Consider the following 27,572-nt stretch of genomic DNA (forward strand, 5'->3'; position numbering starts at 1 on the left):
TTTTACGACGATCACATCCTGCTTCGTCCTGTCACTGTGCAGACCCTGCTTGGATGGATGTGCTTTTAGTAAATGTCTCTCGTTCCACTGACTTGTTGAGTTTCTCCTGTCTTTGGTTTTGTATCAGGTGATTGACCCCGTGGCTCCCAGGTTCACGGCTCTGTCCGGCTCCTACGTTGTTCCTGTTTCTATCCCAGAAGCCAAAGAGGAGATGAAAGAAGTGGCAAAACATCCCAAGGTCAGCCGTTCTTTGAGCATTATAAGTGTTTTTGTGGAAGTGGAGAAGTTCCATACCTTCATCTGCTGGGTTTTTTTTTTTATGCTGAAGTGTCTGGAATCATCACTTTGCAGCAGCATCTCCTATTTGAAGGTGTTACTACCTTAATGAAACATTTACAAAGTGAAGAAAACCAACCTTTTACCTATTCTGTCATCATTCTGAGGAGCTTGTAGAAGAATATGCTTCATTCTCGTTGGCACAGTAGTTTAACTCAAACAGTTTAAAGGACTTTTCAACACAAATGACCGTTTCAGATCATTGATCATCTCAAAGTTTCAACTTGAAGAAATCAGTTCACCACCTACGTCAGGTCCCGCAGCAGTCCTGGATTGCAAGGACCAGATTGTTTCCGCAACTCTTCTTTCCTATTGCACCTTTGAGCAAAAATGTCGTCCCTGCCATGTGCTCAAGACACACAAAAATTTACCCTCAGTACCCCCCGTCCCACAACCAAGATTTTGTTGACCTTTGACCTCGGAAAGAGAGTACTATCTTGAGATTTTAAAGAAAAAACTTAAGTATTAGCTACAAATTTTTAACTCTTTGATCTCCTAACTCCTCAAGCATCATTGGGAAGCTGCTTGGGGTCAAAATGCTGGCTTTAAAGTTCGTAGATTTTAAACGGGGCTAATGTTTCGCCATAGGCTTGTACATCTTTTACCAGAATATTTTGAAATTTTAAAAGGCTGATGCCATGTAAAATCGATTTTTTGAGCTCTTAAGTGTATTATAATGTTCATTCCTCACCAAAAGAAACCCCTAAGCTGTATTTTGATCCATTCACGCATTTCTGAGCATACCTCTAATAACCTGCTCTCTGAGCACCAGCCCTCCCAATCCACAAAAACGAGCGGATTCTCACGAGCTGACATAGACCAGCTAGGCCCGCCCCTTCCAGGAAGAGTCTGAGCTGCCAGCCCCGCCCCCAGGCTAGCAGTGATCGGCAAAAACGCTTTCCTTCTATACGAACAATATGCACATCCATCTTTGTAAAAGTTGGAATGTTGTTTGTTTTCGTGGTGGCAATGCAGACACGCTGCTTCAGGTTGGCGGCGTGATATGTGCGACACCCACAAGAAATGATAGGCGGAGCCTCAGAGAGCTAGTCGTCTTACGTCTTGGTAGGGAAAGAACAGCGAAAATAACTCGGATTTAATTAAAGGTTTTTTTTGTGTGTGCTGGAGGTAATATACCAGCATATAGGCCTTTTAATACATGAATCATTGAAGATATGCCACATGATACATTTTAAAAGGAATGAAGAAAGCGGATAACAAAAAGCGCTGTTGCCAAGGAAAGTCCAAAATGTACTTTTGTAAATTTTTCTAAAAATGACGTACACCTGTTCGTCACCCTCAGGCGACCAAAAACTCAAACGGTTGCTATGGAGATAAAACTAACAGAAATGCTTTCATTTTGAAAAAAGTGAATTTTTCTAATGAATTTATCCTGTGCAGCTTTGAGCAGAGGGGGAGAGTGAGGTACGTTTAGCAACCGATCAGCTAATTGGGGCGAGTCAAAGGGAGGTGCGAGGACAGGGCCAAGTCAGAGTGTTTGGATCGGTGTTCTGCTGCAGAACCGAAGAGCTTTTGAGTGCAACGCGACGATCCAATGGAGGAGATTCTGATTTGCTGTGTTTAAGTAGTCCACCCCCTGAAGCTACCGATCAGGCCCACACCATTACATTACCGCCACCATGTCCGACTGTTGGCTTGATGCACTTTTGAATTCACTGTTAGAACTTCCAGAAAGTTCTTGTTTTGTCCTAAATATTTTTTTGATGTTTTTGACAAAATGAAGGCGAGTCGTAACATTTTCTTACTCTCCTAAATTGCCTCCCTCCAGAATCCTGAGGTGGGGGTGAAGGAGGTTTGGTACGGGCCCAAAGTGTTGGTGGAAGGAGCAGACGCCGAGACTTTCAAAGAGGGAGAAGTGGTCACCTTCATTAACTGGGGGAACCTCATCATCACCAAGATCAACAAGTATGCGTGACCACCATATGACCTGCTGCGCTCTGAGAAAGTCACTCACAGATTTTTTTTCCCCTCTCGTTTAGGGGGGCTGACGGGAAAGTTGCGTCCTTAGAAGCTCGCCTGAACCTGGACAACAAAGACTTCAAAAAGACCACGAAGATCACCTGGTTGGCCGACACAACCAGCGCCCCCACCATGCCCGCCGTCTGTGTCAGCTACCAGCCGCTCATCTCCAAAGCGGTTCTCGGCAAGGATGACGACTTCAAACAGTACATAAACAAAAACACCAAGGTGAGCCCCTGTACCTGCCCTCAGCCCGCCACCCCCAGACCACCAGCTTTACAGGACTTTACTCTGCCATTTGCTCTCAGATGGAGGAGAAGATGGTGGGAGATCCGTGTCTGAAGAGCCTCAAAAAAGGCGACATCATCCAGTTACAGAGGCGGGGCTTCTACATCTGTGATCAGCCCTACGAGCCAATCAGGTGAAAGCAGGAACTTGCACCGACCTGTCACTGTTGCACTTTATGGAACCAGTTACCAGCATCCCCCTCCCCCCTTTTTTTCAGTCCCAACAGCTGTAAGGAGAGCCCGTGTGTCCTGATCTACATTCCTGACGGACACACGAAGGAGATGCCGACTGCGGGATCCAAGGATAAAAGCAAGAGCCAGACCGCCAACAGCACGGTGAGGGGCGCGGCGAGACACACGGCGAGACACGGCTGCTCAGCTTTCATCATAAATATCCACACAAGGCAACAAAATACACCAAAAAGTCTTAATTTAATTTATTAATCTCAACAGTAAATACTTTTACAATACACAAGATGTGGAAAAAAATAAAAAATATATATAAAGAACAAGTTACAATGTTAAAATTTAAATACTAGAAAAAAGAAAAGAAAAATAATATAAATTTAAATACTACTACTAGTATTATTTTTTTACAGTTTGAAAATTTAAAACAAAAGCACAAAAGTAGACATTGAAATCTTTATAAAACATATTTAAAAATTGAGAAAAGTGTTGTAAATTAAACAAATATGTATTTGAAGAAATACAGAAATTTTGAATAATAGTTGCAAATTATTTTTGATCTTGACGCAAAAACACCCCGGCAAATTAAAATGCAGTAGTGTTTAAGTAACTTTTAGTGAAGTTAAAACGCACAAGAAATTAAAATGTTAATTTTAATTTTAATTACGTGACAGAATAAGCTGTGTTGAGGAAGGAAATGGAAAAAGCATTTTGGTGGATTGCTTTTTCATTTTATTTTTGAGTCAAAAAATGCAGCTTCATTTTGACAATGAAAAAGCATTTCTGGTTTTGACTTTGCTTTTTATTTATGCTACAGAATTTTTATTTGAAATTTGGTACCAGAAAACAACACACCGGAAATGCAATTGATTCTTTTTTTTATTTGAAAAATTAAATTGTTTTTAAATTGAATTTTAAATCATCAAATCCACCCTGAAATTGCATGATCAAATTGAATTGCCAATTGAAAATTTAGCCTGTTTGCATTAGGAGTGGAAAGAGCTCTAATCTTCTAATATAGGATAGCATCAGGATGGGCTCCTCCAGGTTTCCCTTGGTTTCTCTTGCGTGTTCTAGTTGACTGCACACACGTGAACCAGGTAATCAGTCATGAGTAGGGCTTGGATATCTGGAAACCTTGCAGACACACCGGCCTTCAAGGCTTGCAGTTGCCCGCCCCTGACTTAGGTTGAAGGCTCTTCCAGGTACCAGCTGAACATAACCAAACTTCTACCTGCAAACTCATTCCTCGTTGTGCTTTCAGCCGGACGCCACCTCAAAGGCTGCTGCAGCTCCTGCAGCTCCTTCCTCCGCCTCAGCAGCTGACCTCTTCTCAAGAATCACGGCACAAGGCGACGCCGTCCGCCAGCTGAAAGCCGCCAAAGCTCCTAAAGAGGAAGTGGACAAAGCTGTTCAGCAGCTGCTTTCTCTAAAAGTAAGCTGGTGTTCATCAAACCTTCAATGTAACGTGATGATCCCTTATTTAGGGCAAATGCATACAAGTAAAAGAATCTGGATTTTTTTGGTAACGCTTTCTTTTACAGTACAGTACTTACAGTGTACTTAAGTGGTATTTACATGGTACTTTTTGTGTAACTACTGGGTACTTTCAGGGTACTTACATGGTACTTTTTATGGAATTTACTGGGTACTTACAGTGTGTTTACATGGTACTTTCAATGGGACTTTACTGGGTGCTTACATGGTACTTTTTTGTGTCTACTCTGTACGTACCGTGTATTTATATGGTACTTTTTGGTTCATACCTATGTGGTACATACTGGGTATTTATAATATTCTTACTGGGTATTTACATTTTGTGCAGAGGTGTCTTTTATGGTACTTACCACATGTAAGAACAAGGTAAATAAAGTACCTTGACCTTTAGGTCTGCACTCCCTGCATGTTTCATTGTATTTACCATGAATTTACCACAGAAACTACCCCTTAAGTACACTGAAACTGTAACTGTAAAAGAAAGTCAGCCCTATTTCCACTCAACTACATGGTACTTTCATTACTAAATACTGGGTATGTTCACTTGAATATTACGTGGTACTTACCCCTTAAGTACAATGAAACTGTACTGTAAAAGAAAGTCAGCCCTATTTCCACTCTATTACATGGTACTTTCAGTAGTAAATGCTGGGTATGTACATGTATTACCATCCCGTACAGTGTACATACACACTTGGTCTTCTGACCTCACCAAATGAGACAATGCTAACTTGTTTGTAAAGGTCAAATAACTGCATTGTAAAAACATATTCCTACTTCTTGTAACATGAGGCAAATTTAAAGAGAAACAAGACAGCAGTGAAAACAACAATCTTTAATATGATACATGTCTGCTGCATACAGTGTCATCACAATGAAATATGTTTTAAGTACAAAACAATAGAAAGGAGCATTCCAAAAAAACACATTATTGGCCTGAGGGTCGTGCTTTTTGTCCGTCAAAGTTCTTTCAGCAGAGTTTGGTAACAGTTCAGGACTTCTTCAGGGTCCTGCACTGAGAGGAGAGATGTTGAGGATGTTAGATGCATGTTAGAGAAAGGAAAAAAAAAAAAAAAAGAAATTCTTTCAGCAGAGTTTGGTAACAGTGCAGGACTTCTTCAGGGTTTGTAACTGCAAGAAAATTCACTATATGAGCTCAAATGAACATAAAAAGCATAACGACTTTGATGAAGTACAAAGTATATTTTACTTATTTAATCATTTCTGTAATGAGTTTGATAAATCTGTGAATTCCTTATTGCTTTGACTGAAATGCTTGAAATTAATCAATTATCCTCATTTATAAACATGATAATAAATTATTCAAAACTTTATATTTTAGTTACATAAAAAAAAACAACAAAAAAGAAATCAAAGGAAGAAAAATCAAAATTGCCATGTACCATGTAAATACCACTTAAGTACACTGTAAGTACTGTACTGTAAAAGAAAGCGTTACCTTTTTTTTTTACATTATAACTATTTGTTTTTTGTTGTGCAGTTCTCATTTAACCAAATTGAATAGAGTGTTATAAAATGTTAAATATTGCTTTAAAATATCAGTATTTTAACAATGTTTTGTTCTGCAGGCGCAGTTTAAGCAGCAGACGGGTGTCGAGTACAAACCAGGCATGGCCCCTCCCACTTCTGCGGCGGCGGCCGTGGCCACTCCATCAGACTCCTCCTCCTCCTGTCCGTACACGCGAATCGTGGAACAGGGAGAGGTGGTCAGGAAGCTGAAAGCAGAGAAGGCTCCAAAGGTCTGGAGGTTTTGTTTGCTCGTTTGAAGCTTCTTCTGGTGTCCTGTCCTCTCTGTGTGCGCCTACGCTCTCACAAAGTTCTCTTCCTCTGCTGCATGAAACGTCTCTGTCACTGAAACCAGGACCAGGTGGATGCTGCCGTGAAGCAGCTCCTCGCTCTCAAGGCGGAGTTTAAAAAGATCACGGGACAAGATTACAAACCGGGGATGGCCACTGCTGCTTCCTCTGCTTCCTCCTCTGTGGTTCCCTCTTCTCCTTCCTCCTCCTCCTCCTCTGCTACCTCTTCTTCTTCTTCTTCTGTGGGGCTGTATGAGCGAGTGGCAGAGCAGGGAGACATCGTGAGGAAACTGAAGTCTGAAAAAGCCCCAAAGGTATCAGGAGACGAGCTCCAAAACAAAGCGGGCGTTGGAATATAAAATCTGATGAGGATTCTGTCGGATATATAACCACATGGGCAGCTCCTCCATTTCATCTAAATTCCTTTCTTTTAGCTAACACATATTTAGGGTCAATGAGATTAAACAAACAGGTTTTTTATTGATCATCTGTGTTCCTCAGGACCAGGTTGATGCAGCAGTGAAGCAGCTACTCGCCCTGAAGGCCGATTACAAACAGATCACCGGCCAGGAGTACAAGCCGGGAGCAGCCCCAGCTCAGAAAACCGCCCCCGCACCAGTCCAGAACACCCCCAGCCCAGTTTCATCACCCTCCAGCCTATATGAGAAGGTGTCTGAGCAGGGAGAGGTGGTCCGAAAGCTGAAGTCTGAAAAAGCCCCCAAAGTGAGTCCTCTCTGCTGTTTTTAGAGCATCAGCCGCAGGTTCTGCTCTGACCTTTGACCTCCTCGCATTGATGCTTTTCAGGATCAGGTTGATGCTGCAGTGAAACAGCTGTTAGCCCTGAAGGCCGAGTACAAACAACAGACCGGACAAGATTACAAACCTGGATCACAGCCCCCTGCAAGCCCCGCTCAGGCCCAGTCCAGCCCCGCTCAGGCCCAGTCCAGCCCCGCTCAGACCCAGTCCAGCCCATCTCCACCGGCCCAGGAACTCTTCTCACAGGTGGCTCAGCAGGGAGAGCTGGTTAGGAAGCTGAAGGCGGAGAAAGCCCCCAAGGTAAAGATGAATGAACAGCTGTGTACAGGGAAGTACAGAATGCACTAAACGCGCATTTAGACAATGGTGTTCACACTGGACAACCAGTGCTGCTGTTTGCTAGCGCATAGCCACCGACTACTGGAGGAGACTTGGTGCAAATCTGATGAAATGGGCACCAACCGAAACGGTTCATGTAATGACGGATATGGATTACCGTCGTGTCAGGAGAGCAGCCGTGGTTTATCTTTATTTTAAAGTACAAACGCAGATGTTGTCAGGTTTGTTGCAGTGTCCGGTTTCACCAGATAAACCAGCAACTCTCTGAGTTTGGTGAGTGTTGCTGTCTGCTGCAGGTCCTGTGCCTGAATGACGGCCACTTCCAGCGATACTTCCGTAGGTCGCTAACAAATGTTAGTCCCTGATTAGTCAAAGTTCAACCGGGGTTTAGTTGACAACGTGCATTTTATACATAATGCCTGAAAACAGTTGTAAAAACTTGCGTTGCTATGTGTGAACGCGAGAGCTTTAGACACAGAAGCCCAAAACGCACATTTATGTGACTTTGTAATGGAAGTGGCCACTAGAACCATTGACAGTAAAATAAGAACGTTCCAAACAGGAAGTACCCCCTGGTCCCAAAGAGCCGAAATCCGGTCGACTTCTATAGAGAGATAAACAGTTGCTACTAAGTCATTCTACTAGTCAAAATAACCATTCTTGCTCTGATACATTTTATTATCCTTTTTTTTATCATCTTCTTGCTAATTGCTTTTTTCTTTTTTTCTTGATATATTTTTTGTAGTGCTAGTTATTCAAGTTATAAACTGACCAATCAGATGCCTCAATAACAGTAGCTGGCTTCGCGTCCAACGTTCAAGGCGCTTGACTGACAGATTCTCCCGAGCCTGCTTTCATTAGAAGGGGTGTGGCCTTCTAACATGCTCACTCCCGATTGGTTCCAACGGGGTGAAGGATGTATCGCAGAAAAATGGCAACTGAATTGACTTTAATTGGTTGGAACCATGGGTGACGTCACAGGCAACACGTCCAGTTATATTATCCAGTCAATGGTTTGAACGCGTGCTGTCGAGGGCGGTGTGAACGTTTTTGCAGCTGAACCTCGGTTCTGTGGTTTCAGGACCAGGTGGACCAAGCTGTGAAGACTCTGCTGGAGCTGAAGAACAAGTACAAGTCTGTCACTGGAGAGGACTACAAACCGGTGGCTGCTGCTGGAGCTGCTGGAGGAGAAGACAAAAACCGCAAGGAGAGGGAGAACAAGTCTGAGAAACAGGGAGGAGGAGGAGGGAAGAAGGGCAAAGGAGACAAAGCTGCTCACAGCAAGGAGTCATCTGGAGGAGCAGGAGGCTCTGGAGAAGGTCAAGGTCCCAAAAAACAGACACGGTGAGAGACTGAAGGCTGTTTGAAGGAGGTCTGTGATCCATCTCTGTAATTACTGTCTTCTCACATACCTGTCTGACTTCAGCTGAACCTCCTGCAGAAGTCATTTAGAGGATTTGAGGAACAAAATGTTATTTTTCTCCCCGTTTCTAATTTTCCTGAGCTATGGTTTCCTGTGATGAGGGGAGTGTGTGATGGATTCAGTTCATGCTGGTCAACGTTTTCACAGAGTGCTTTCGGCAATAAAAGTCTTCACGCTGACAGGAGCTCTGGATCATTTCTGTTTTGAAGACCCACCCCAATCATCTCATCTACAATCTATTGTAAACACATTCTCAGCGGTCATTTAATTATCATTATGCCTTTTTTTTAGCCAAAATTGAAAAAAAAAGTTTCATTTTCTAGGACATTATTTCTGCAGGGCAGCAGCATTAGAAATTGTGGGCGGGACCATTGGCGTGGGGCAACTCAAGCCCCCCTTACCCTCCCCGTTGCTGAGAGCTCTCTGTTGACGCCATCTCCCACTAGCTTACTGCCCCTCACCCTCAAAAAATAGCTAATTCAAAGCGATTCTTATAAATAAATACTCAGAAATGCAATTTTAACCTTAATTTTCTTTATCTTAACTCCTCCATCATAAAAAAAATGCCACAAGAACATGTTAAAAACACAGAAAACGGGTTTTTATCGGTTTTAATGAGACGCTTTCTTAGACCTGAGTGGTCACCTGCAGCAGCTGAATGTCACGTGGACTGTGGCAGGACGAAGCTGCTGGTAGTTTTCTTTTTTGTCTGTCCATCGAACCTCAAAGGGGAATGACGATGTTCAAGCAGAAGATGGAGGGTTCTGCTTGTATACTCTGATGCGGTGAGTCTGGACGGTTGGCCTCATCTTCATCCGCTCGATGTCCGCCGTCAAGCTTTGATTTTGTTGCACTAAACTACTAATTATGTGAACCTCCGCTCCGTGAATCCAATCAGAAGTGTGTCTGCGCAGTTTGACATTGAATGTACAGTGGTCCGTCGCTGAGACTTTTCATGGTCTCACCCACTTTTTTTAGTGCAATGTCTTCTCTTTTTACAGTGTGTTCTTCGTCCTGATTGGGTGTAGATCCTGTCAATCAATCTCCTTTGTGCCGTGTCTCCTGTACAGAATGCGTTCAGTTGCCAAATTTACTTAGAATGCAATTAGATCTTTGTATTCGCTCCATAACACTGATCTGATATGAAGGTTGGAGCTTTGAGAGTTAAAACGAGAGAAAAGTGAGAGAATGTACATGTCTGTCTGAGAAAAGTATAAAATGTGCAGTGAGGAATATTACAGCCTTCAAACATCCATAATCCTACTCAGTGGATTTTGTTTATTGCTGTGTTTTTTTTAAAAACACTTTTCAGACTGTTGCTTCAACTTTTGATCAATATTTTGATGTTTGTTGTGAACATTTTCTTAAGCTCTTAGCCGCGACTTTTTCCTTCAGACTGTTTTGAATCTGAGACAATCTCCTTTTAAACAAGATTATAGAAAAGTGTTTTGGACATTTCTAAAATGTAAACAAAAACCCCTATATTTAGTTGACTATAGCACATAGTTTAAAGAGCCTAAATCCTGCAAAATCCACCTTTTTTTTAAAGCTTTTAGGTGTATTAGAATGTTAATTCCTCACACAAAAAAACAAGCCCAAAGTAGTATTTTCATCCGTTCACGCATTCCTCTGAAAACCTGCGCTCTAAACACCAGCCCCTCCTAATCCACGTACAGATCTGGAAGGCGGAGCCTCAGAGAGATCGAGTCGTCTTCCTTATTGGTAGGAAAAATGAGTTTCAGAAATATTTCATTAAAAAAATGGTTATTTTATGTGCCAAAGGTAATATAATATGGAAATAGTTTCTCCCGAAATGCTTAAGAAAAGCATGATATAGACCCTTTGATGTTCCAGCGTTTCCTTATAAGGGTCGTTTGTTCTGCCTTGTGAGTTTTTACAGCCCAACAGCATCAGAGATGAGTTTTTTTGTAGTTTGTCCTCTGAAGGAGTAGCTTTATCTGTGCAGAATGACATTGTTTTTGGCTGCTTTTTTTGTTTTAACATCAGGAAAAGACTGTAAAAAGACGTCAGGCGCTCTTGTTGTGTCCTGTGGTGATGCAAGCATCAGCATGCTGTTGAATGCAGTGCACCTGTAGACCGAGCATGGTAGCGATCGGCGATCTGAACGCCATCGACCAGCTTCAGAGTCAAAGGCAGGAGGGTCGGCTCTTGGCTTTTTGGCACCTTTTCATCCCGGAAACCATCTTGAATCATGACTAGAATGTTTGACTTGTTTGTATAAAATATACAAAACATTTTTCATGCTAGAATATTTTCATGCAAAATGTTTAAAGTGCAGAGAAATAACTTTTGTTCCTCAGATCCAATCTTTAATTCATTTTTTGAGTCTTTGAGTGACATTAAATGATGAAATAAAAAGGCATGAGCTAACACTCCTGTCTTGGAATGTGCCTGGTGGAGCTGAATCAGTTTTGGCATGCATCTAGACTGAAGTCGGCTGGAGGTTTTCGTTGGATAAAGTCTCAATTCAGATTGACTTCATGGTGACTAACGAGCTTGTTCTCCGTCAGGTTGGGTCTGGAAGCTAAGAAAGAGGAGAACCTGGCAGACTGGTACTCTCAGGTGAGCCTTTTTCCACACAACCCCCCCTCTGTTTTTACACTTAAAGCTCTTCTTGATGCTACTGAACGTCTACTTCTCTGCAGGTCATCACTAAAGCTGAGATGATCGAGTATTATGACGTCAGCGGCTGCTACGTCCTACGTCCGTGGTCCTACTCCATCTGGGAGGCTATCAAAGACTTCTTTGACAAGGAAATTAAGAAGCTGGGTGTGGAGAACTGCTACTTCCCCATGTTTGTGTCCCAGGCTGCTCTGGAGAAGGAGAAGACCCACATTGCAGATTTTGCCCCAGAGGTAAATCCTTTTTAAGGATGGGTTCAAAAACCTTCACAGTCCCCCTCAGTTTGATCTGGATAGATGGATGAAAACTTTATTGATCCTCAGGGAATGGCCGTCCATTCCTGCATTTGCTCATGACACAGGAATCAATAAAGGAAGTCAATAAATTAAGAAGCATTGAAAAAACATTGTTAATACTCTAAAAGCCAACAAAAACCATTAAGAGTATTTAAAAATTACCTTTTTTTGGGGGACCATACATAATTCCAGTGTATTAGTCACAGCAGCCTGCAACGCTTCCGAATAACTCTGCCAAACTTGATGTAAAGCGTAAAGCTGCGTTCACATAATACAGAGCAGTATTGAGTAATGATTTTTTTCAGAATATAAGTATAAGTTGAAGGAGCAAAAATCATTGAGGAAGAAAAAACACTTAAGTCTCTCAGGTGTACAACTTTTCAAGAGTAAAGTGCAACACTTCTGAATTATTCTGCCAAGTCTGACGCAATGCTGCATTAACACCGATTCATGCGTCAAATTAGCGTCCGCTGCCTCTTTTTATGTGTATCAAATTTAAAGCCCAATGCTTGTCCAAATTGTGTTTATAAACTAGCGCTCTGGTCACGTGTGGGAGAAGATACCGTCAGGTTTTCTAGCCTCATCACCACATGGAACTATTGACTGTATATCTCAGTTACAAAGCATGGACGACACGGATGGCGTCGAGACGTCTTTTTAAGTGAGGTTCACAATCAATGCGTCTGAATGACGCCGCCTTCAGCCGTACTTCTCTCTCTGTGACCCAGTTCAGTTGGAGGAGTGAGAACATAAAAAGAAGAAGGATGTCTTGATCCAAATTAGAAAAATATCTTAAAATTAATAAACATAAAAAACAAACAGATTCTCGTCCTTGATTGTTTTGGAGGGCATTTCTTCTTCTTCTTCTGCTGTGTTGCTGTCAGTAGCCTGACACCTACACCCCCCTCTAGCCGTTGTTAGCGAGAAACAATTACTTAAGGGAAACTGGTTATTTTGCAAAATAATACATGAATAAGCCAATACTTAATTTTATTAAATCACATATTTGTCGCTCCTAGAATAGGTTCCAATTTGGTAACAAGAGACGCCTCACATAAAACAGGGTACAAAAGTGGGTTATTAAAGTGAGTTGCACACTATCTCAGTGGAACACGGCAGGGAGTGGAGTCTGTTGCCAACAGGACTCCTCTGGTCTGAGGAGACTGAGTGCAAGACGTGGCTGGTGTTCCAGGATGCTCTTGAGCTCCGCTCCACCACCGCCTCCAGAGAGTCCAGACTTGGTCCCATTACCGAGCCTGCTCTCCTGAGCAGACCAGTTCAGTCTCTTTGTGTGTCCCTCCCCTTCAAGCACACAGCTGCAATAAAAGTCATATCTATTGATTGCTTGACTCGTCTACCATGTTTGCTTCGTCAGGTGGCCTGGGTCACCCGCTCAGGAAAGACTGAGCTGGCTGAGCCCATCGCGGTCCGACCCACCAGTGAGACAGGTCAGGGCTGAGCCTTTGCTGCATTCTGGTTAAAGCCTCTCAGGCGGTTGACATTTTTCCTCGTCTGTGTGCCGACAGTGATGTATCCCGCTTATGCAAAGTGGGTGCAGTCCCACAGAGACCTGCCCATCAAACTCAACCAGTGGTGCAACATTGTGGTGAGTTACGATGACTGGCAGCTGACGGCTTTCTTGATGCACCGCCATCTTCCTCACCTCCTTCTTCTCCCCCATTTCCTCTCAGAGATGGGAGTTCAAACACCCGCAGCCTTTCCTGAGGACAAGGGAGTTCCTGTGGCAGGAGGGACACACGGCGTTCGCCACCAAAGAGGAGGCAACCGAGGAGGTAACGCCTCCACCTTCACCAATCACGTTTAAACACAGGTGATGCAGGGACTTAAATAAATCAGTCTCTTCTGTTGTGTGTTTAGGTGATGCAGATCCTGGATCTGTATGCAAGAATTTATGAAGAACTATTGGCAATCCCAGTGGTGAAGGGCAGGAAGACGGAGAAGGAGAAGTTTGCCGGCGGAGATTACACGACCACAGTGGAGGCGTTCATCTCCGCCAGCGGTCGAGCCATCCAGGTACATCCCAGCGCCTGTGTCCTGAATCCGGTCAAAGCTGATGCCATCATGAATTTAGGAATGTTGTTCTGAAACTGCAGGGGGCTACATCTCACCACCTGGGGCAGAACTTCTCAAAAATGTTTGAGATCGTGTTCGAGGATCCAAAGAGACCGGGCGAGAAGCAGCTGGCTTTCCAGAACTCGTGGGGCATCACGACCAGGACCATTGGCGTGCTGACCATGGTCCACGGAGACAACATGGGGCTGGTGCTGCCGCCCAGAGTGGCCTGTGTGCAGGTACTGTGTGCACGGATGCAGAGACCCCTTTTTGGCAGAATCCGAATTCCTTCCCCATCCCTACATTAGATATTAGAAGGTGATCTGAATATGATAAATCTGATTAACACCAGCGAATTTCTGTGCTGCATGTATAATATCTGTATCACTTTTGAGACTGTAGCTATAAGGTGATACCAGATGGTTGAGAAAACCAACACAACGTTCGGGCCTTTGTGGTCAGGTAAACGAGCTCACCTGTAAATGGTCTCACGAGTTCATTGAGCTTCATCGTTTTCTTCTCAGGTGGTCATCATCCCATGTGGGATCACCGCATCCCTTCCAGAACAGGAGAAGGAGGCTCTGTTGGCCCAGTGCTCCAAGTACCTAAAGAGGCTGCTGGACGCTGGAGTCAGGGTCAAGTCAGACTTCAGGGACAATTACTCACCGGGATGGAAGTTCAACCACTGGGAGCTGAAGGTCTGCCATCTTTTTTCAAGGCCGCCATGTAAAGATTAACCAGTGACTTCATTAACGTTGTTCCTCGTCATCTTTCCTCCTTTAGGGAGTCCCTGTGCGTTTGGAGGTGGGGCCTAAAGACATGCAGCAGAAGCAGTGCGTGGCAGTGAGGAGGGATACGGGCGCGAAGATCACACTACCAGAGGGCGAGGTGGAGAAGAGGCTGGTCGCCATGTTGGAAGAGATCCAAGGCAGCTTGTTCAAGAAGTGAGACACGTTTATGCATTCATGTGCATCTATGAATTACTGCAGGAGAAAAAAAGCTTTTGTTATTGCTGCTGCTGTCAACAATTCAGCCAGCAGGTGGCACTGTTACACTGGAAGCAATGCACACATGCACACATACATCGACCGTTTACTCAAGGATCTTGGCAGCGTTTTTATTTTTTATTTATTTTGATTGTTGACATAAAAACCTTGCAATATTTTTTTTTTTAAAAACGTTGCACTCAAAATTACAATTTTTTCAGTCATAATTTTTTAACTATAGGACAAAATCCTTTAAATTAATTGAAGTATAATTGTACGTAAACCTACAGAGAATGCACAGCATTAATGACATTTCTATTAAACAGTGATTTATTTAGAAATGAAGCAAATCTGTGAATTTTTGTGCAGTCAAAAAACCTCTTTTGTTCGACTGACATTTATGTTTGAACTTTTAAACTTGGTTGGAAGAGACAGTTTGATGATGGAACTTTTTCAGAGTTGGAACTTTTGGTTTACATGTCTGGACGAAGTTGCTGCGTCCGAAATAATGTGCAGAAAATGGTGCGATTGTAAAATCTTATAATATAGGCTAATTTTATGGTTTGTGTTTCTTAGGGCCTCCGATGACCTCAGGAGTCACATGGTGACCGCAGACACAATGGAACAGTTCCAGAAAGAGTTGGACCAGGGCAGAGTGAGTTACTGCACCCGCAAAGCAGCCACACCTCACTCCCCATTCAACAAACATCCCTGACATGTTTCTATATTCCAGATCGTCCAGATTCCATTCTGTGGAGGAATCGAATGCGAGGACTGGATCAAGAAAACCACTGCCAAGTACGATCTCTGACATGTTGTCATTAAAATACAGAAACTGTATCCTTTTGACGATATTTTGAGATTTTGTCAACGTGAGACTTTGCGATCTTGCTTCCAAAATGAAGACCTTTTGTTTTTCCCGTCCTGCAGGGACCAGGACCTGGAGCCTGGAGCTCCATCTATGGGAGCTAAGAGTCTGTGTATCCCTTTCTCCCCTCTGAAGACCCTTCAGCCCGGTCAGATGTGTGTCAGTGGGAAGGAGGCTGCACAGTACTACACTCTGTTTGGACGTAGCTACTAAAGAGGTCCAGTCTCCACAGTAAAGGGCTTTCCATCCTCCTGTTACCTTTAATTTCTCATGTTGGTGAGGTACTGACATGTGGGCCTTAGAATGGAGACCTGCATCTGCTTTTTTTCCCTCTAAAGATGACTGTAATACACATTCTAATCAGCTAATACTTCAGATATGTCCAATCCCAGCAGGAGTTCTTAGATAAAACAGTGGGTTAGCATCTCCAGACGCACATTTTCTCCTGAAGTCTGGCTGTTTAGCTGATTATTTATGGGTTTGGGGTATTTTTTTTTAACACTTAATTCTACCATAACAGCAATTAAAGAAATTCCCTGAAAGATGTCTTGTCAGTGGAAAAGCACTTGTTCTGTTTCAGTCAGAGCTCTGCAGACAGCTGGACTCACAGTTACACCGTGGTTTTACACACCCACTCTGAGGGTCAGCTCTCATCATGTGACCTGTGGTGATGTGGAGCCGCTCAGTTTACAGCTGTGATGAACTGCTTATATTTGGTTAGAAGTCAGTGATGTTTCTTCCTGTTTACTCCTGGGAAAGACCTTTGGAGCCTGTGTATAATAAAGTCATTTTTATGACCAGCTGAGTTTTGAGGTGGTTATTTTATTTAATTTGATAAAAAATACAGTTGGAAGTTTTATTCTTGCATTTCTTAAATTCATCTTTTATAATCTTGATCTGAATTTAACCCTTTAACTGAGCAGATTTTGATAAAAAAAAATTTTTTTAAAACATTGCATCTCTTTCTCAAGACAATAGTTTGTTTTTTTTCCTTAGTGGGATTGTTATAAGGATAAAAACTATTAAAATGTGTTAATGTAGGCAATGCATTTTGATTTAAAAGAAATGTTGACTTTTCTTAGGAAGTTTATAAATTACAGTAACAAGTGAAGAAGCAAGTGAGCGATGAAAAACAGATACCTAAAAATGACTTGTACATTAAATACGCAATGTAAAAGGTAAAAGACAACTTTAAATACTACATCCAAAATTGACAGTTTTTTCCATTCCTTTTTAGTTAATTCAACCTTAGTTTTATTTTTAAAAAAGTCTGGGTTTTTTTAGGTTAAGTTATAGTAGTTTTTATTTTTGGCTATTATTTTTTATGACTGACCTTTTTACGACGGAGTTTTAGGGCCACGGTGAGGAAAAAAAATTCTGGCCAACGTGGCGAGATTAAAGTCGTCATGTCGACTTTAATCTCGTCATGACGAGAAAAAACTCGACACAAAGTTTCGAGAAAAAACTCGTCTTGTCGAGAATAAAGTCGAAATAAAGTTTCGAGATTAAAGTCGCAATGTTGCGCGCGAGCAAAAAAACTCATAAATTTACGAGATTATTGTGGAAGTGAGCAGCACGCAGAGCAGCAGGTGAACGCCGCGCAGCAGCAGAGCAGACCGACTAAACTTTGTTGAACAGGTGAGCTGAATGTTTATTGATAACGTTCCAAATGTCTGGAAGCTCATTTGTTTGATTTACAAGTTATTAAAGTTTTATTTATTGATGGTTGGTTTGCAGGATCACTGCAGCCCGATGAAGCCGTCATCGGGTGTCCCTGCAGCTGTTTGCTTGAATCCTTTCTTCCTCCACCAAAGACAAGATCTCTACGTTTGTGTGATGCTTCCATCTGAGGAGGAGAAGCACTTTTTGCCTTTTTCAACGTTGTAATGCTAATATAACAGACTATTTTCATTCATCTTTGTTTTTTAATGATCAAACGGGTCGCTTCTTCTGCAGGAGGGGGCGTATGTAACACTGTTTACTTCCGCATTGGTGATCGGATGACAGGTTCATGACGTAATGTGACAGATGAACTTCAGGTTATGTGAATGAAAGGGAGAATAAAGGCTGCAGCGATCCTCTACACCCAAACGTGTCTCTGAGCTCTTTATTTTACATATGAAACTCCGCTTTACCGACACCGAACCCCGGAAAGACTACTACACGGAAAATAATCTGATTTTGAGTCGCCAAAAGACTCAGAATCTCTGTTTTAAACCTATAATCCGGAAATAAAGCTTCACAAAAGGCTCCACATAGTTCATCTTCAAGCGATGCTCCGATAAACAGACAACTTCGGGGTTTTCTCCTTGTTAATCTATGACTTTTTTCCCGTAAATTTACGAGTTTTTATCTCCTAATAAAATTTCTTTTTTTTGGTGGCCATAAAACTCTGTCGTAAACTCTTAAATACAAAGCCACTAGCTCTCTAACATTAGCCATAACACTGAATACTCCTGAAAGACTCAGCTTCACTGCTCGCGCGCAACATTGCGACTTTAATCTCGAAACTTTATATCGACTTTTATCTCGACAGGACGAGTTTTTTCTCGAAACTTTGTGTCGAGTTTTTTCTCGTCATGACGAGATTAAAGTCGACATGACGACTTTAATCTCGTCATGTTGGCCAGAATTTTTTTTCCTCCCCGTGGCCCTAAAACTCCGTCGTACCTTTTTGTATATTCTGCAGAAATTTATTTCAGAATAAAATCAGGTAAACCGCCCTTTATTCTGAAGTCCATTACCGGAAGTCCCTCCCCTTCCTGCTCTCGACTGAAGTTCGTTCGCCCGACGGAGCTCTTCAGCCCCGCTGAACTTTTTAGCGTCTGTTTAAGCAAAAATGAGCGATAAAGGCCTATCAGACGAGGCGGTGACTGCAGCCTGCAAAGATGGAAACCCTATAACTAAGGTGAGGAAACTGTTATCCGTCTTTGAAGCGAATTTATTTAGCAGTTCGTTCGTTGTGACAACTTCATATTCGGCAAGCTAGCGAAATCAAGACTGGTCCACTTCGGAAAAGATCATTTGCCACGAAAGGCAGCTAATTGTCGAAAAATTGACAGTTTTTAAAGCGTATTTTAAAGGACAATAATTGATTTTTGGTCACCTTCATTAACAAAAACAGTCGAAAGTCAGTGAAAACCGCTGTTAGAAGCTAGCATATATATATTCCTGCGCTTGGGCTTGGGTGGCGCGAGGCGTTTTTAACGTGCGCAGACTCGAAGCTTTAAACACATTAAACTCATCTAGCTGGAAATGGGTGTGTCATGAGGATTAAGTTGAGTTAATATGCTGTTCAAAATTCGGGTTTTTAGGCAGAATTTTTTTTAACTACCTCAGTGTCTTGTGGCTTTGCGGAAAATTCTACAATCGTCTGCAATCTCCCAAAAAACAAGTCAGAACAGGCTTTCGGAGTCATAAGTGTTTTTTTTTCTTTTCTTTTAGCTGTCCTCTTACTCAACGGACACACAATTACACAGGCTAATTAATTCAGTCTCTTGTTTTTCCCCCCCACAACAGAAGCTGTCAAAATGTTCAGCTGGAGGTCCAAAAAACTGGAACTGTAGTCTTTAAATGGCAACAGTTACTTATGTCACAGCTGTCAATGTAAAACAAGCAGATAATATTAAACCTCATCTATTGTTTTTTAATCTTGAAAAATCCGCTCTGTTCATCCCTAGTGTGCTGTTTTTGCTTGTTTTTGTGGCATGTTTTTCATAATTTATGACGTTATAAAGAAAATTTAGTTTAAAATAGCATTTTTTTAAAGTATTTCTTTATTCCAATTTTTGTGAAACAGGCGCAGGCGAAAAATGCCATTTTAAAAAGAAACCGTATTTGTGATGTTACAAGCTTCCTGCTCTGCTCCATTCTGATGCATCCACTTGCAGACAAACAGATCCGTGTTGTACGTCTTTGTTTTCCTCGTCTGAGCTGAAATCTGGATCTCAACTGTTCAGCTGAATGGCTCCTGTATTGGTCGCCATTTTTCGTTGCAACAGCAATGTTAGTCTGGAGGTGTGATGATCTATGAGCTAACAGGAGAGCATGTAAACAGAGAGCTCTCAGTAATTGGTAGGGGAAGAGGGGTGGGGTTGCTCCGCGCCAACTGTCTTTCCCGGAATTCAAAGGCAAATTTCTAATGAACTCCTGCTGCTCTACAAAAACTATGTCCTAAGACTTTGTTGGGTTTTTTGTGCTTTAAAACAGCATAATTATAATTAAAATACCACTGGGAACGCTGTTACAATAAATCTGGCAGGAGTGGGACTGCAATGGAAATAATTCGTGTAAGATGTATTCCAGGGAGCATTGACCTACAGAAATAATCTGGCAAACACAGAGTTTGTGCTACTTGTGAATATTAAAAGGACATAGGCTACACTTAAGTTTATTCAACATTTACTTCAGTTTTTAAAGGGATGACTGGTAATAGTTTAAATATCCTCATATTTCCTTCAACTGTCAAAGTGGGACAGATGTCACGAGAAAGAGGAGCCCGCCAGCTATAGATAAAAAACACCCACTGTTCAAAAGAAAGAATGGAAGACAAGCTTCTGCCTGTTTTTGTAATTTGCAGGCTGATGGGTTGAATGAGGTTATGTCTTCTTGCATTAGTTTTGACTCCGTTTTTTTTTTTTTTTTTTTTGCAGAAGAAATGTATTTTGGTTTGTTGTCCATGTATGTTGCAAGACTTTGGAAAACTTCAGATTTACATTTTTCACACTCTGTTCATGTTACTACAATGGAGTTTTGGAGCCAGTTTACAAAACAACTTTTTTGAGAAAAACTGGTCAATTTACGAGATTTTTTTCACGTAAATTTACAAAAGAGAAAAAAGGCATAAATTAAATGGGAAAAACACCAAAGTTGTCTGTTTATTGGAGCCTTGGTTGAAGATGAAACATGTGGAGCATTTTTTAAAGTTTTATTTCCGGATAGGTTTCAGAAACAAAGAAATCCTAAACCAGATTGATCAAAATCCGATTGTTAGTGTAGTCGGCTTTCTGGGGTTTTGTGACGTTAAAGCAGAGTTTCACATGTAAAAGAAGGAGCTCAGAGACACGTTTGGGTGTAGAGGACCGCTGCTTTATTTTCCTTTTTATTCACATTCCCAGAATTCCATTTGTCACCTGACGTCATGAACCCGTCATGCGCAGAAGAAACACCAATGTGGAAGCTAAACAGTTACATACGCCCCTTCCTCCAGATGAAACGTCCCGTTTCAACATAAAACAATAAAGAGGAATGAAAATAGTCTTATTATATTAGCATTAGAACGTTGAAAGTGCCAAAAAGTGCTCCGTCTCAGACGGAAGCATCACACAGATTTAGGTCTTTGGTGGAGGATAGAAGTGGACAGCTGCAGGGATACCGATGTCTTCATCAGCGGCTGCAGAGATCCTGCAAGCCGCCTAATAATAAATAAAACATTAATAAATCATAAATCAAACAAATGAGCTTCCAAACATTTGTAACGTTATCAATAAACATTCAGCTCACCTGTTCCATTGAGTTTAGTCTGCTCTGCTGCGTGCTGTGCGGCGTTCACTTGCTGCTCTGTAAACTCACTTCAACTTCAATCTCGTAAATTTACAAGTTTTTTTTTTTTTGTGCCCCTAATACTGCGTCGTATGTTACATTCCATGTTTGCAGAGTTTTATTTTTCAATTGGAGCAGTTCATTCTTACAGATATTATTCTTGTGTGCACTGGGATCCTCCGAAGCACTGTGGTTTCGAATCGGGGCTCGGGTTTATGTCAGGCTGAGGAGTCACGATGACCTTTGAACTCGCTCCACACACTGTGCTGCTCATGTTTTGACTCACTGCTGTGGTCGTTTGCTCTCAGGTAAAAATCTGTTTGTGTTTTTTTTTTTTCTTCAGGATTTCATGATGCAGCAAACGATGCTGAGGGTGAAAGATCCGGTGAAATCTTTGGATTTTTACACCAGAATTCTTGGCATGACGTGAGTATTCGTTTCAGTAAAAGTGGGTGGTGCTACGGTGAGGTGTGTTAGAGGGGCAACAACAAAAAATAGACAGGCTTAGCAGGGCAGGGAATTTGTCAGCGGGGAAATGAGGAAATGGCACATAATTGAGCAACAGGAAAAGCCTGTCCGCCCGGTTGTGGAGGTAGGCCAGAGCGCTCCTCTTGCTTGCCAAGGAATTCTGACAAAATGTAATTTCTGCTCTGAATGTCTTCCAGACTCCTGCAGAAATTTGACTTCCCCTCCATGCGGTTTTCTCTCTTCTTCTTGGGTTATGAGGATAAGAAGGAGATCCCTACAGATGTGAAGGAAAAGACGGCCTGGACCTTCTCCAGGAGAGCCACCATCGAGCTGACGCAGTAAGGGGTTCTGTTCAGCTACTGAAGAGGTCCAGTCTCCACTGTAAAGGGCTTTCCATCCTCCTGTTACCTTTAATTTCTCATGTTGGTGAGGTACTGACATGTGGGCCTTAGAATGGAGACCTGCATCTGCTTTTTTCCCTCTAAAGATGACTGTAATACACATTCTAATCAGCTAATACTTCAGATATGTCCAATCCCAGCAGGAGTTCTTAGATAAAAGAGTGGGTTAGCATCTCCAGACGCACATTTTCTCCTGAAGTCTGGCAGTTTATGCTGATTATTTATGGGTTTGGGGTATTTTTTTTTAACACTTAAATCTACCAGAACAGCAATTAAAGAAATTCCCTGAAAGATGTCTTGTCAGTGGAAAAGCACTTGTTCTGTTTCAGTCAGAGCTCTGCAGACAGCTGGACTCAGAGTCACACCGTGGATTTACACACCCACCCTAATTATTTTCAATCTCCACAAAAAAAGGGTCATTTTCATTTCATCATCGTTAAACAAGACTGGACTTCTGTTTATTTGAAAAATTTGAAAGTTTTAGTTCTCTTTTTGCTATCCTGCTGCAAAATTATTCAATGAATTTGGCGACTAGATTAAAAACCACAACCACACGAAAACTGCCAGATTCTTTAACATTACATTTGTTTCCTTTTCTTTTCTTTGAAATAAGCCCCAAAGTGTTTCTTTAATATTTTTTAAATTGTTCCTGGAAAGCATAACAATGGAAATCTTGAGTATTTCTTTTGCAGATTTTCTTTAGTATATGGATATTTTATGTGTAAATAAATAAACTAAACTGAGATTTTGACTCAAATGACAGAATTCTCTGGTTTTATGTTTTAAAACAAGTTTTTTTTAATTTATTTTAAATGTTTCAAAGAGCTGCATCTATACATAAACCTCCAGAGTAACTGTGTGCTGTTTTAGTCACTGATTAGTGATGCATTATTATAGCTTTTTGCACACATCTCAATATTTTCAAACACTATTAACAGATAATGCATATTTAAAGCTCTGTGATTAAAGTACTAAAGCTAAAAATTTAATACAAAAAAAACTAAATAAACTCTAACCTGGTATATATATTTTAAATAATTCAGAGTAGTTTGACCTCCTGAAGAAAACCGTGTCAGATTTTGACTTTTGGACCAGCTTTTTTTGGAAATATAAACATTTTCAGCACTAAATGGAAGATTTTCATTTAAAAATGTCTGCATGTCGATAATCTTGAAGTGTTGTTTGTTTTTTGTTGTTTCAGTAACTGGGGGTCAGAAAATGAAGAGCAGCCGTATCACAATGGAAACTCTGATCCCCGAGGGTTTGGTAAATCCAGCTTTCTTGTCTTCATCTTGTGAGAAACGAAAAAGTTTTGGCTCTGGCTTCATCTGTCTTCCTGAAACCTCACAGGACACATTGGAATTGCAGTTCCTGATGTTTATGCAGCCTGCAAACTTTTTGAAGATCAAGGAGTCACATTTGTGAAAAAGCCAGATGATGGTGAGACTGAGAACGTTTCATTTTTCTTTTGAGGGATCTGCTCGCAACCAAACAATTGGAACATGCAAGTTTTAAAGTGACGCCGCCTCTTTTTCGATCCAAAAATGCCCCAAAAAAGTACAGCAGGTACAGGTGAAACTACAATAATCTATTCACGTGGCCCAGCAAACTATTTAATTTGGCCTCCAAACTGGAATAAATTGTATTGATAACTAAAAATCTTTATGAATCTTTTATTTTCTGGTGTCTCCCCATTGGTAATGCTCTACAAATACATTGACATTTGTTTAGGTGCAGAAAGGTATTCTTCATTCATGTAGCGTTGAAAGATTTTAATATTTTTATCGTTCATGTATGTTTTCCGAGTCCCGATCATTCCAGCAGCACACGAACGCAGCATTTCTCTAATTTGCGGTTTTCCCTGCGGGACATCCACCCATTGGTACAATTGAAAATGAGAACAAAAGTCACAGTTTTGACATAAAAACACTCAAATATTCTGTTTTATTTTATATATACACTTATTTTCAGTCAAAACTGAAGCGTGTTTTGTCCAAATTCCATGGAATTTCTTTCTGTTAAGAGGTGGAAAAACCAAGGTTATAAGAGTTTCGGATTTTTTTTATTAGTTTTAGTTTTTATTTCGTTTTGAATTTTTGTTTTTAAATTTATTTAGTTTTAATCTCGCTTCTTTTTCGGGGGAGGGCGGGCGGCAGGCTAGCTTGTAGGTAGTGTTGATTTGCGTTGTTGTGTGCGCTTTTTAAATGTACTTTTAGATTCGTAGGGTTTTTTCCCTTTGAGGAGCGTTCCACAAATTTGGTCTCCTGCTTCGACTACAAGGCACTTACTTTAGTTTTCTACGCTGTTATATTCAAAAAAGTCCCAAATTGGACTCTCCCGCTTTCTCCCAACTTTTAATGCAGCCATCACGCTCATGTAAATGTCTATGACAACGCTAGCCGGCAGTCTGTCTGACAGACATCATGTGACGTCACAGACAACGTGATGCCGTAGGGGTCAAATACACAGTAAAACTAGCAGCGTGAAGTAAATAGATTTCAACCCAAAAGACTTCTGTATTAACGAAAACGAAGTATTTTTTGGGGTTAATATTATTTAGTTTCAGTTCGTTTTATACACACAACAACTTATCTCCAGCAACTCATAGAACTGAAGAGCAGCAGCAGCTACAGCCTACGCTCTCAGGACACGGTCCTGCTCTCTGTGCCCAGAGTGCGCACAGAGATGGGAAAAAAGGCTTTTAGATTTGCTGCGGCACAGTTTTGGAATGAACTCCAGAAAGATTTTAAATTGAAAGAATTGATCTCCCTGGGCTCTTTTAAAAAACTTTTAAATGAACGTGAGACAAAGCTTTCAAATTGTAAATGCTTTATTTAAAACTGTCTTTTATGATTGAGTGTGAGTGTATATAAGTGTTGTGTGTTATTGTTGTGCTGCTGCCTCTTGGCCAGGACGCTCTTGAAAAAGAGATTTTTAATCTCAATGAGTTTTTATCCTGGTTAAATAAAGGTGAAATAAATAAAAATAAAAATAAACAGTTTTAGTTAGTTTTCATTTTTTTTAAAACTCTCGTTTTTATTTTTATTTCAGTTAACGAAAATGTTTTTTCAGTTCTAGTTTTAGTTTTTTCGTTCGTTTTCGTTAACTATAATAACCTTGGGAAAAACACGCCGCTGATCTGCTCCTGGTTCAGTCTTTGTTCAGTTTTAGAGCCCTTTGTGGCCCCCCCAGTCAAAAAGGCATAAAAGCTAATGATTCACACATTATTATGCAGTTTAGGAGAATATTTTTGGGTTATTTAATTGTTAAAACAATTTGATAAGCTAATTTTCAGCTTTTATTCAGTAAATACTTTAGTTTATGCTGTTGTTGACATCCAGCTTTGAATATTTATATTTAAGCTTTAATGAATCATTCCAAGTTTCAAATGCAGACTAAGATCCAATTATTCTGGAAAAGTTGGCGTTCTTATCCTCTCCCCCCCCCCCCTGTAGATTGTTAAGTGATATGTTTCTGTTGAAGCTGTGAACGGATTCTCTGTATTTGTAGGTAAAATGAAAGGCTTGGCCTTCATTCAGGACCCTGACGGTTACTGGATCGAGATCCTCAGTCCCAACAACATGGTGTCCATCACTTCATAAGCAGCTGACGGGGGGCCGGGGGTCTGCGGCTCGTCGGGGAGCGCGTCAGGAAACGCACATTAACCTCCACAGTGACATTCGGTGCGCCGCACAGGAAGCTCAGCGGACTCTCACCGCGCTTTTTCTGTAAACCCGTGGACCTGGTCTAAGGTGGTGCCGAGGCAAAGAGGCGGATGTTCAATAAACGTTCAAGCTACACCTTCCTGCATCTTTTTGTTTACGTGAACAGCTGTGAGAAACACAAATGACGGATGCTTGGAATCCAACTGTAGATCATAGCAGGTAAAGAGAATTTAAAATGCAAAGGAGTCATATTTTTGGATGAAAAATACAGTAAAATGTGGGCTTTAAGCCAACAAATATAAAAAATGACAGAAGTTAAAATGTGTAACAAGAAAAAAGTGCATTTAAATAAAGTTAGATGTCTGAAGGCTCCTAACTCTTTAGCTTCATTTCTACTGACCCGGCTCTCAGAACTCCAGAGTTGTTCTGTTGTGGTTCTTGTCTGAACGGTGACCCGTCCTGTCTGGACTGAAGTGACTCGCAGGACGGCCTCTGCCGCCGCAGGTGCATTTCTGCTAACCGGGACTGACGTTTTGCTGCACACGGGACGCCCTGGAGCAGGGATGTGCACCTGGAGGGGCCGGTGTGTCTGCATCATTTCCAGATATCCAAGCCCTACGCATGACTGATTACCTGGATCAGGTAGAACGCGCCACAGAGCAGGGTTGTTGGAAGACATGCAGGAATGCGCCCTCGAGGCCTGGAGTCGCCCATGCTGCTTCTTTAACAACTGCAAGAAACACAAATCTTCTAAAAAGAAAAAAATGTAAAAGCACCTTTAGTAATTAAATACTTTGAGAAGGGTTTCTTCAGTCACAGTGAGGCACATGTGTCAAACTCAGCCCCGCGGGAAATATTTGGCCCGCAGTGTAATTATAATTGGCTCACGAGATCACATCAAATGTGCATCACTGCTGCACTGCTATTACTACAAATCCCACAATGCTTTGCTAGTACATAATCGAGCAGTCGAAACCAGCAAGCGCTCCTTTTTTTTGTTGACAGTCGTGCTCCAGTCATCGGACAAATTAATGTCATCCTCCACAAAAATGGCCAAAGAGAAAGTTGGACAATAGGAGCTTTGAAGACGAGCCTGCTAAAATACTATGACTATACTATGCTATTACTTTAGGTTCTTTTGTTGTTGGCTTTGAAAAAGATTTACTTTTATAAAGGAACTCTGAAAGGAGACGGGGAAAGACGTACTTTATTTACTTATTTAAGTAGGAATAGAATGCCTTTTTATTTCAAATTTAATTTCTCGTGTTTGAAATATCAAGCTTTGGTTGTTCCAGATTCTGTGTTTAAGCAAAATTAAAGTTTGTTTCCATATGAAAAGGTTAAACATTACATATCAGTTGCAGGTAATTTTTCAATAAACATTGAGTTCCTGCAGTAAGGCATCTGGTACCTGCCAACATGTTTTTTATCATTTATTTTATTTTTAATTTAGTGTTTGGATCAATCCTCAATGAAGAGGGAGCTCGTTTGTGTTCTTCGTTGGTTACTAATAAAGTTTTGATAGGAGTCCGTTATTTTCTGAAGGACTACAAAAATGGCGGATTCAAGAACCTTAAAAATAATGTCTCAGAAAGTTGGACTTTCAATCAAACCACGATAAATAATTAAGGAACCAGCTAAAAGTCTTTTAGTAAATCCATTTGGAAAAAAAAGTTGAAAATCCTTTTCAAACTATAAGATGAGAACTTTGACAGCAAAGTCAGACGATATGACCAGAAGGAGAGGCGTTTAGACGTCTTTTACAAGAAAGTTTTTTAATCGTCAATTTGCAAAATGCTTTTTCACATTGCAAATTCAGAATTGAATACTTTCACTTTGAATTATGGGTAATTGTGTGTTTGTGGTACCGTGTCTCTTGTTTGTCTGTAGCATCCACCTTGGAGGTTGAAGGCTCTCATTCCTCCAGGTGGTGTTACCTGGAAGTTGAGTGATGACAACTGGACTTCAAATCTGCACCCTTGGCACATCCTCAGTCTAAGTGGGGCAGAG

General features: G+C 41.3%; 2 protein-coding genes across 5 annotated transcripts in view; both read left to right on the forward strand.

Annotated features, from left to right (window-relative positions):
* Window positions 1–22,296, forward strand: part of eprs (glutamyl-prolyl-tRNA synthetase) — a 32,699-nt gene extending 10,403 nt beyond the window's left edge. For 2 of the 4 annotated variants that reach the window (XM_023953679.1, XM_023953681.1), the window contains 23 exons: window positions 128–238; window positions 2,126–2,262; window positions 2,337–2,544; window positions 2,625–2,737; window positions 2,822–2,939; window positions 4,054–4,224; window positions 5,876–6,046; window positions 6,169–6,417; window positions 6,605–6,826; window positions 6,908–7,159; window positions 8,280–8,542; window positions 11,153–11,204; window positions 11,288–11,497; window positions 12,936–13,008; window positions 13,087–13,166; window positions 13,252–13,353; window positions 13,439–13,594; window positions 13,675–13,872; window positions 14,158–14,331; window positions 14,417–14,577; window positions 15,196–15,274; window positions 15,353–15,417; window positions 15,550–16,292. In XM_023953679.1, coding sequence (XP_023809447.1) covers window positions 128–238; window positions 2,126–2,262; window positions 2,337–2,544; window positions 2,625–2,737; window positions 2,822–2,939; window positions 4,054–4,224; window positions 5,876–6,046; window positions 6,169–6,417; window positions 6,605–6,826; window positions 6,908–7,159; window positions 8,280–8,542; window positions 11,153–11,204; window positions 11,288–11,497; window positions 12,936–13,008; window positions 13,087–13,166; window positions 13,252–13,353; window positions 13,439–13,594; window positions 13,675–13,872; window positions 14,158–14,331; window positions 14,417–14,577; window positions 15,196–15,274; window positions 15,353–15,417; window positions 15,550–15,700 — 3,516 coding nt within the window. In that variant the 3' untranslated portion in view covers window positions 15,701–16,292. Of the gene's footprint in view, window positions 1–127; window positions 239–2,125; window positions 2,263–2,336; window positions 2,545–2,624; window positions 2,738–2,821; window positions 2,940–4,053; window positions 4,225–5,875; window positions 6,047–6,168; window positions 6,418–6,604; window positions 6,827–6,907; window positions 7,160–8,279; window positions 8,543–11,152; window positions 11,205–11,287; window positions 11,498–12,935; window positions 13,009–13,086; window positions 13,167–13,251; window positions 13,354–13,438; window positions 13,595–13,674; window positions 13,873–14,157; window positions 14,332–14,416; window positions 14,578–15,195; window positions 15,275–15,352; window positions 15,418–15,549; window positions 16,293–21,863 lie in introns of those variants that run through there. The other 2 variants (XM_023953680.1, XM_023953682.1) reach the window with 2 other exon arrangements.
* On the forward strand, window positions 18,231–25,697 carry glo1 (glyoxalase I). The gene is made up of 6 exons (XM_004067472.4): window positions 18,231–18,395; window positions 21,372–21,454; window positions 21,694–21,834; window positions 23,099–23,163; window positions 23,248–23,337; window positions 25,408–25,697. The coding sequence occupies exons 1-6, from the start codon at window positions 18,327–18,329 to the stop codon at window positions 25,497–25,499; spliced, it is 540 nt and encodes a 179-aa protein (XP_004067520.1). The 5' UTR covers window positions 18,231–18,326; the 3' UTR covers window positions 25,500–25,697.
* The last annotated feature ends 1,875 nt before the right edge of the window (window positions 25,698–27,572 follow it).

Source organism: Oryzias latipes, chromosome 3 (genome assembly GCF_002234675.1).
Source record: "Oryzias latipes chromosome 3, ASM223467v1".
NCBI lineage: Eukaryota > Metazoa > Chordata > Actinopteri > Beloniformes > Adrianichthyidae > Oryzias > Oryzias latipes.

Bases quoted from the DNA above. Each gene is read 5' to 3' on its own strand.
- glo1 (XM_004067472.4), top strand. From the start codon at position 18,327: ATGAGCGATAAAGGCCTATCAGACGAGGCGGTGACTGCAGCCTGCAAA. The intron at 21,835-23,098 runs GTAAGGGGTTCT...TTGTTGTTTCAG, and splicing joins GCCACCATCGAGCTGACGCA to TAACTGGGGGTCAGAAAATG. The intron at 23,164-23,247 runs GTAAATCCAGCT...GAAACCTCACAG, and splicing joins CTCTGATCCCCGAGGGTTTG to GACACATTGGAATTGCAGTT.